The 9,532-nt window shown below is 41.4% G+C and overlaps 3 protein-coding genes across 3 annotated transcripts; all 3 read left to right on the top strand.

Annotated features, from left to right (window-relative positions):
- The first annotated feature begins 509 nt into the window (after positions 1-509).
- On the top strand, positions 510-3,314 carry LOC111240306 (protocadherin beta-16-like). Its single transcript, XM_022770256.1, has 2 exons — positions 510-2,918; positions 3,129-3,314. Exons 1-2 carry the CDS (start codon positions 510-512, stop codon positions 3,312-3,314), a joined length of 2,595 nt encoding a protein of 864 aa, XP_022625977.1.
- On the top strand, positions 3,264-5,871 carry LOC111240304 (protocadherin alpha-C2-like). The gene has a single exon (XM_022770255.1). It carries the CDS (start codon positions 3,424-3,426, stop codon positions 5,869-5,871), a length of 2,448 nt encoding a protein of 815 aa, XP_022625976.1. The 5' UTR covers positions 3,264-3,423.
- A 504-nt stretch (positions 5,872-6,375) lies between these two features.
- On the top strand, positions 6,376-8,769 carry LOC111240307 (protocadherin alpha-C2-like; the record flags this gene model as incomplete). The annotated part of the gene is made up of 1 exon (XM_022770257.1): positions 6,376-8,769. A coding segment is annotated over exon 1 (2,394 nt), but the record flags the coding sequence as incomplete, so codon positions are not given.
- Between the last annotated feature and the right edge of the window lie 763 nt (positions 8,770-9,532).

Here is a 9,532-nt window from a genome sequence, read left to right as displayed (position 1 = left end):
TAGGAATGCAATATACATATTTGTTTTTGTAGTATTTTCAATTCATCAATATTACGTCATATTTCGTTTCATGTGGCAAATTTTTCTAACGTTACAAATCTTCGTCTTTTATTCTATTGAAGAACAACAATACATCTAATTATTACCATGAGCATATATCTACAGTGGTTACTCAATTTGATGTAAAAATGAAACTAAAAACGATTTTTTACATTTCCACATTTCAAACAGTGTTGAAACCCTGGAGGGTGGCGCTGTTTGTTGTTAAAATGCCTGTCCATGAACGCCATGACGGTCAGTCGTTGACAGTGTACCGTTTGTCAAACAACCGGAAAGCTCCCTTGTGCTGAAACTCCGCTACGAAAACGCTCCCGTGCTTTTTAAAGCTGAAATATCGTCCGGATTTTAAAATGGTAAATATCTTTGGGATCAGGACAGTCACAGCAAAATGCAACATTAATGTAAACCTACATTATAAGAACTGAACTGCAGGAAACACGCACACAACAATGCGGTCTCTTGTAACAATGGAATCTCGCAAAAGGTACGTGCTGCTCGTTGTTCTTTTTTGTTTCGTTCGTAACATATCAACCTCAGTGACTCATTATTCAATACCCGAGGAAATGAAAGAAGGATCAGTTGTAGCAAACCTTGCTACTGATCTCAGCCTGGATCTTAAAACACTGATTCAGAGGAAGATGCGTCTTGATATCATTGCAAATAAGAAATATCTGGATGTGAACAAAGAGACTGGTGAACTGTATATCGTTGAGAAGATTGACAGAGAATATCTTTGCCCTTCAAAGTCATCGGCAACGTGCTATCTCAAACTGGAGGTTATATTAGAAAACCCTTTACGAATATTCAACATAGAAGTAGAAATTCTGGATATGAACGACAACGCCCCACAGTTTCGTAGAGACGCCATACACTTAGACATATCTGAAGCGACACCAAAAGGAGAGCGATTCTCTTTGAGTAATGCAGTTGATCCTGATATTGGAAGCAATTCAGTTAAAACGTACCATCTGAGTGAAAGTGAACATTTTGATATTGAAGTGCAGACAGGAAGAGATGGATCAAAGTTTGCTGATTTGATCTTAACAAAGACTTTAGACCGCGAAGAGAGGGCTGTTCATAATTTAATACTCACAGCTGTAGATGGAGGCACACCTGCTCGTTCTGGTACTGCCAGTGTTATAGTTCATGTTTTGGACACGAATGACAATGCTCCTGTATTTGACAAAACGATGTATAATTTCAAAATAATGGAAAATTCACCCATTGGAAGTCTTGTTATTCATCTCAATGCAACAGACTTAGATGAGGGGTCAAATTCTGAGATAACATACTCATACAGTTTATATACGTCAGAGAAAACGCAAGAAACATTTAATCTGAATCCTTCCACTGGTGAAATTACTGTCAGGGGAATGTTAAACTATGAGGATTTCAGGATTTATGATATGGAAGTTATAGCCACTGACCATGGAGCCAATAGTTTATCAGGACAATGTACCATAAAGATTTTGGTTGAAGACATGAACGACAACCATCCAGAAATATCTATTAAATCATTTCAGAGTCCAGTCAATGAAAACATAGAATTAGACACAGTGATAGCTGTAGTTAGTGTCAGTGATAAAGACTCAGGTGACAATGGAGTGGTTGATCTTCATATTCCAGATAATATGCCTTTCAAACTGAGAGAATCCTCTGATAACTATTATGAATTAGTGGTGTCAGAGCCGTTAGACCGTGAGAAGGTTCCAGAATATGACATCACTTTCACTGTTACAGACAGAGGTTCTCCTCCTTTATCTGACAATGAAACTATGACTTTAGAGCTGCTGGATGTTAATGACAATGTTCCACAGTTCCCTCAGTCATTTTCTACTATACGTGTAATGGAGAATAACGCACCTGGGGCCTTGCTCAGTTCACTCACTGCCTTTGACCCTGACCTCCATGAAAACCAGTATCTAGTTTATTTCATCCTAGAGAAGGAGATAGCCAACACCTCCATGTCCATGCTGTTCTCCATCAATCCAGAGAACGGTAATCTTTACGCACTAAAAACTTTTGACTATGAAATCGAGAAGGAGTTTCTTTTCCACATTGAGGCCAGAGACTCTGGCTCTCCTCCACTCAGCAGTAACGTGACCGTTCATATCATTATTGTGGACCAGAATGACAACGCTCCGGTTATTGTCTCTCCGTGGCGCGCACACGGCTCAGTGGTGGAGGAAAAGATCCCCAGATCCACAGATAAAGGCTCTCTGGTTGCCAAGGTGATAGCCTTAGACACAGACTCTGTGCACAACTCTCGGATTACCTACCAGTTTCTACAAGTGACTGACGCCACCTTGTTCAGTCTGGACCAATACAACGGAGAGATCCGGACTATGAGGATGTTCAGTTACAGAGATCCACGCCACCAGAGACTGGTTGTTGTAGCCAAGGACAACGGGGAGCCTGCTCTCTCTGCTACAGTCACCATCAAGCTGTCTACAGTGGAGACCGTTGTTAAGGCCTATTCTGACATGACTGAGGTGCCTCTAGAGTATGACATCTTCTCAGACCTCAACCTGTACTTGGTGATCGGTCTGGGCTCAGTGTCATTTCTCCTGCTCATCACCATATTGGTCACCATCGTGCTCAAGTGCCAGAAACCCAAACCCAGCAAAGCAGCTCCTCCCTGCAGGAACAGTGTGATCAGTGAGAGGAACTCCACCATCGCAGATTCCACTCTGGTCTCCAACGATGCCTACTGGTACAGTCTGTTTCTAGCAGAGACCAGGAAAGGAAAGCTGGTGGTCAGACAGCCTGTGCCAAAGGGCTCCAGATACATCGTGTCCAGTATACCAAGAGGCACAGGAGTGACAGACACTAGTGACTCAGCAGCTTCCACTCTGCAGGTAGGATTCCTGTGTGAACAATCATTTTTAGAATTATATTTTATCAATAACAAGTCGAAATTCCTTTCATCTTGTCATAATTTTAAAGTGATTACATTTATTCAGTTAATGTCAAAAAGCTTGTAAATAAATCAGATTTTACTTGTCAATAATACTCCATTTAAACTTACGATGTTAAAAATACATGCAATTTTGAAAGAATCATTGTAGATGAAGGGAGAGCAGTCCTGTAAATCCTACAGGGTGTCGCTGTTTGTTAATAAAATGCCAGTACATGAAGGCCATAACGGTGAGTCTGTGACAGAAAGGCAGATCGGGAATCAACCGGACAGCTCCGTGGTGATGAAACTCAGCTCCGAGAACGCTTTCGTCCTTTTTAACGCTGAAATATTCTAAGGATTATAAAATGGTAAATATCTTTGGGATCAGGACTATTCCATCAAAATTCAATATTAATGCAAACCTACATTTTAAAGACTGAACTGCAGGAAACACGCACACAACAATGCGGTCTTTTGTAACAATGGAGTCTGGCAAAAGGTATGTGCTGCTCTTCGTTCTTATTCTTTTTTCTTTCGTTCGTGACATATCGACCTCAGTGACTCATTATTCAATACCCGAGGAAATGAAAGAAGGATCCGTTGTAGCAAATCTTGCTACTGATCTCAGCCTGGACGTTAAAACGCTGAATCAGAGGAAGATGCGTCTAGATATCATTGCAAATAAGAAATATCTGGATGTGAACAAAGAGACCGGTGAACTGTACATTGTTGAGAAGATTGACAGAGAATATATTTGTAACACAAAGTCATCGGCGTCATGCTATCTCAGACTAGAGGTAATATTAGAAAATCCAGTACGAATTTTTAACATAGAAGTAGAGATTATGGATATGAACGACAACGCCCCACAGTTTCGAAGAGACGTAATATATTTAGACATATCTGAAGCGACGCCAAAAGGAGAGAGATTCTCTCTGAGTAATGCAGTTGATCCTGATATTGGAAGCAATTCAGTTAAAACGTACCATCTGAGTGAAAGTGAGCATTTTAATATTGAAGTGCAGACAGGAAGAGAAGGTTCTAAGTTTGCTGAATTAATCTTAAAAAAGGCTTTAGACCGCGAGCAGCGTGCTGTTCATAATTTAATACTCACAGCTGTAGATGGAGGCACACCTGCTCGTTCTGGTACTGCCAGTGTCATAGTTCGTGTGTTGGATACTAATGACAACACTCCTATATTTGAAAAGTTAAGTTTAATTGTGAAAATATTGGAAAATTCTCCCATTGGAAGTCTTGTTATTCATCTTAATGCAACTGACTTAGATGAGGGATCAAATTCTGAGATAACATACTCATACAGTTTATATACGTCAGAGAAAACACAAGATACATTTAATCTGAATCCTTCCACTGGTGAAATTACTGTCAAGGGAATGTTAAACTATGAGGATTTCAGGATTTATGATATGGAACTTATAGCCACTGACCATGGAGCCAATAGTTTATCAGGACAATGTACCATAAAGATTCTGGTTGAAGACATGAACGACAACCATCCAGAAATATCTATTAAATCATTTCAGAGTCCAGTCAATGAAAACATAGAATTAGACACAGTGATAGCTGTAGTTAGTGTGAGTGACAAAGACTCAGGTGACAATGGAGTGGTTGATCTTCATATTCCAGATAATATGCCTTTCAAACTGAGAGAATCCTCTGATAACTATTATGAATTAGTGGTGTCAGAGCCGTTAGACCGTGAGAAGGTTCCAGAATATGACATCACTTTCACTGTTACAGACAGAGGTTCTCCTCCTTTATCTGACAATGAAACTATGACTTTAGAGCTGCTGGATGTTAATGACAATGTTCCACAGTTCCCTCAGTCATTTTCTACTATACGTGTAATGGAGAATAACGCACCTGGGGCCTTGCTCAGTTCACTCACTGCCTTTGACCCTGACCTCCATGAAAACCAGTATCTAGTTTATTTCATCCTAGAGAAGGAGATAGCCAACACCTCCATGTCCATGCTGTTCTCCATCAATCCAGAGAACGGTAATCTTTACGCACTAAAAACTTTTGACTATGAGATCGAGAAGGAGTTTCTTTTCCACATTGAGGCCAGAGACTCTGGCTCTCCTCCACTCAGCAGTAACGTGACCGTTCACATCATTATTGTGGACCAGAATGACAACGCTCCGGTTATTGTCTCTCCGTGGCGCGCGCACGGCTCAGTGGTGGAGGAAAAGATCCCCAGATCCACAGATAAAGGCTCTCTGGTTGCCAAGGTGATAGCCTTAGACACTGACTCGGTGCACAACTCTCGGATTACCTACCAGTTTCTACAAGTGACTGACGCCACCTTGTTCAGTCTGGACCAATACAATGGAGAGATCCGGACTATGAGGATGTTCAGTTACAGAGATCCACGCCACCAGAGACTGGTTGTTGTTGCCAAGGACAACGGGGAACCTGCTCTCTCTGCTACAGTCACCATCAAGCTGTCCACAGTGGAGACCGTTGTTAAGGCCTATTCTGACATGACTGAGGTGCCTCTAGAGTATGACATATTCTCAGACCTCAACCTGTACTTGGTGATCGGTCTGGGCTCAGTGTCATTTCTCCTGCTCATCACCATATTGGTCACCATCGTGCTCAAGTGCCAGAAACCCAAACCCAGCAAAGCAGCTCCTCCCTGCAGGAACAGTGTGATCAGTGAGAGGAACTCCACCATCGCAGATTCCACTCTGGTCTCCAACGATGCCTACTGGTACAGTCTGTTTCTAGCAGAGACCAGGAAAGGAAAGCTGGTGGTCAGACAGCCTGTGCCAAAGGGCTCCAGATACATAGTGTCCAGTATACCAAGAGGCACAGGACTGACAGACACTAGTGACTCAGCAGCTTCCACTCTGCAGGTAGGAATGCAATATACATATTTGTTTTTGTAGTATTTTCCATTCATCAATGTTATGTCACACTTCGTTCTATGGCATAAATTTTGCTATTGTTAAACATTTTCCTCTTTTTTTCTCATGAAGAACAACAATGCATCTAATTATTGCCTTCAGCAATACGTAAGGTGGTTATTCAATTTGAAATTAAAAGGAAACTAAGAAAGACTTTTTACATTTCCTCATGTGAACATACTTGAAAGACTCTTGAAACCCTGGAGGGTGGCGCTGTTTGTTAGTAAAATGCCTGTCCATGAACGCCATGACGGTCAGTCATAGACAATATAACGTTCGGGAATCAACCGAACAGCTCCCTGGTGCTGAAACTCTGCTCCGTAAACGGTATCGTGCATTTTTACGCTGAAATAACCTTCGGATTTTAAAATGTTAAATATCTTCGGGCTCAGGACCGTTACAGCAATATCCAATATTAATGTAAACCTACATTATAAAGACTGAACTGCAGGAAACACGCACACAACAATGCGGTCTCTTGTAACAATGGAGTTTCGCAAAAGGTACGTGCTGATCCTCGTTGTTCTTTGTCGTTTCGTTCGTGACATATCGACCTCAGTGACTCATTATTCAATACCCGAGGAAATGAAAGAAGGATCCGTTGTAGCAAATCTTGCTACTGATCTCAGCCTGGACGTTAAAACGCTGAATCAGAGGAAGATGCGTCTAGATATCATTGCAAATAAGAAATATCTGGACGTGAACAAAGAAACTGGCGAACTGTATATTGTTGAGAAGATTGACAGGGAATATATTTGTACAACAAAGTCGTCATTTTCATGCTATCTCAAGCTGGAGGTAATACTAGATAACCCAGTACGAATTTTTAACATAGAAGTAGAAATTCTGGATATGAACGACAACGCCCCACAGTTTCGTAGAGACGTAATACACTTGGACATATCTGAAGCGACGCCAAAAGGAGAGCGATTCTCTCTGAGTAATGCAGTTGATCCTGATGTCGGAAGCAATTCAGTTAAAACGTACCATCTGAGTGTAAGTGAGCATTTTAATATTGAAGTGCAGACAGGAAGAGATGGATCAAAGTTTGCTGATTTGATCTTAACAAAGACTTTAGACCGCGAGCAGCAGGCTGTTCATAATTTAATACTCACAGCTGTAGACGGAGGCACACCCGCTCGTTCTGGTACTGCCAGTGTTATAGTTCGTGTTTTGGACACTAATGACAATGCTCCTGTATTTAAGAAAACGATGTATAATGTTAAAATAATGGAAAATTCTCCCATTGGAAGTCTTGTTATTCATCTTAATGCAACTGACTTAGATGAGGGGTCAAATTCTGAGATAAAATACTCATACAGTTTATATACGTCAGAGAAAACACAAGATACATTTAATCTGAATCCTTCCACTGGTGAAATTACTGTCAAGGGAATGTTAAACTATGAGGATTTCAGGATTTATGATATGGAAGTTATAGCCACTGACCATGGAGCCAATAGTTTATCAGGACAATGTACCATAAAGATTCTGGTTGAAGACATGAACGACAACCACCCAGAAATATCTATTAAATCATTTCAGAGTCCAGTCAATGAAAACATAGAATTAGACACAGTGATAGCTGTAGTTAGTGTCAGTGATAAAGACTCAGGTGACAATGGAGTGGTTGATCTTCATATTCCAGATAATATGCCTTTCAAACTGAGAGAATCCTCTGATAACTATTATGAATTAGTGGTGTCAGAGCCGTTAGACCGTGAGAAGGTTCCAGAATATGACATCACTTTCACTGTTACAGACAGAGGTTCTCCTCCTTTATCTGACAATGAAACTATGACTTTAGAGCTGCTGGATGTTAATGACAATGTTCCACAGTTCCCTCAGTCATTTTCTACTATACGTGTAATGGAGAATAACGCACCTGGGGCCTTGCTCAGTTCACTCACTGCCTTTGACCCTGACCTCCATGAAAACCAGTATCTAGTTTATTTCATCCTAGAGAAGGAGATAGCCAACACCTCCATGTCCATGCTGTTCTCCATCAATCCAGAGAACGGTAATCTTTACGCACTAAAAACTTTTGACTATGAGATCGAGAAGGAGTTTCTTTTCCACATTGAGGCCAGAGACTCTGGCTCTCCTCCACTCAGCAGTAACGTGACCGTTCACATCATTATAGTGGACCAGAATGACAACGCTCCAGTTATTGTCTCTCCGTGGCGGGCACACGGCTCAGTGGTGGAGGAAAAGATCCCCAGATCCACAGATAAAGGCTCTCTGGTTGCCAAGGTGATAGCCTTAGACACAGACTCTGTGCACAACTCTCGGATTACCTACCAGTTTCTACAAGTGACTGACGCCACCTTGTTCAGTCTGGACCAATACAACGGAGAGATTCGGACTATGAGGATGTTCAGTTACAGAGATCCACGCCACCAGAGACTGGTTGTTGTTGCCAAAGACAACGGGGAGCCTGCTCTCTCTGCTACAGTCACCATCAAGCTGTCCACAGTGGAGACTGCTGTTAAGGCCTACTCTGACATGACTGAGGTGCCTCTAGAGTATGACATCTTCTCAGACCTCAACCTGTACTTGGTGATCGGTCTGGGCTCAGTGTCATTTCTCCTGCTCATCACCATATTGGTCACCATCGTGCTCAAGTGCCAGAAACCCAAACCCAGCAAAGCAGCTCCTCCCTGCAGGAACAGTGTGATCAGTGAGAGGAACTCCACCATCGCAGATTCCACTCTGGTCTCCAACGATGCCTACTGGTACAGTCTGTTTCTAGCAGAGACCAGGAAAGGAAAGCTGGTGGTCAGACAGCCTGTGCCAAAGGGCTCCAGATACATCGTGTCCAGTATACCAAGAGGCACAGGACTGACAGACACTAGTGACTCAGCAGCTTCCACTCTGCAGGTAGGAATCCACTACACATATTTGTTTCTTTTATTTCTTTTATTGAAAAAAAGTCATAATTTTTTCTTGGACTATGTTGCAGAAATTTTTATTAATAAAGCTCCATCACTTACCTCACACGGGATGTCATTAATCTACTTCCTTGGGAACAATACTCAATTCAAACTCGCACTGATAAAAATACACAAAAACTTAAACTAATCACATTAAATGCAGTCAGACAAGTCTTATAAATTCTACAGGGTGGCGCCATTTGTTAATAAAATGCCAGCCCATGATTGCCAAGACAGTGCGTCGTTGACATTAGGGAAGATCGTGAATCAGTCAGACAGATCCGTCGTGCTGAAACTCCGCTCCGAAAACGCGCTCGTCCTATTTAGCGCTCCGGATTTAAAAAAAACGTTAAATATGTTTGGAATAAGGACCTTTACAACAAAATTAAAAATTACTGGAAAGCTACAATACAAAGACTTAACTGCGATAAAAAAAAGCAGTCAAAAATACGTTTCTTTGTAACAATGGAGTCTCGCAAAAGGCATGTGCTGCTCGTTGTTCTGATTCTTTGATGTTTCGTTCGTGACATATCGACCTCAGTGACTCAATATTCAATACCCTAGGAAATGAAAGAAGGGTCAGTTGTAGCAAATCTTGCTACTATACTTTTATGGTCACAAAGAGTGTCAATAATACGATTTTCTTGTCAGATATATAGAATTCATGTCCGATTAATAGATATACGCGAAACGTTAAGGTTATCATGTTA

Source organism: Seriola dumerili, unplaced genomic scaffold (assembly GCF_002260705.1).
Source record: "Seriola dumerili isolate Sdu_G_001 unplaced genomic scaffold, Sdu_1.0 BDQW01034402.1, whole genome shotgun sequence".
Lineage (NCBI taxonomy): Eukaryota > Metazoa > Chordata > Actinopteri > Carangiformes > Carangidae > Seriola > Seriola dumerili.
Note: the sequence above shows the minus strand (reverse complement) of the source record. Positions and strands in the feature narration are given on the sequence as shown.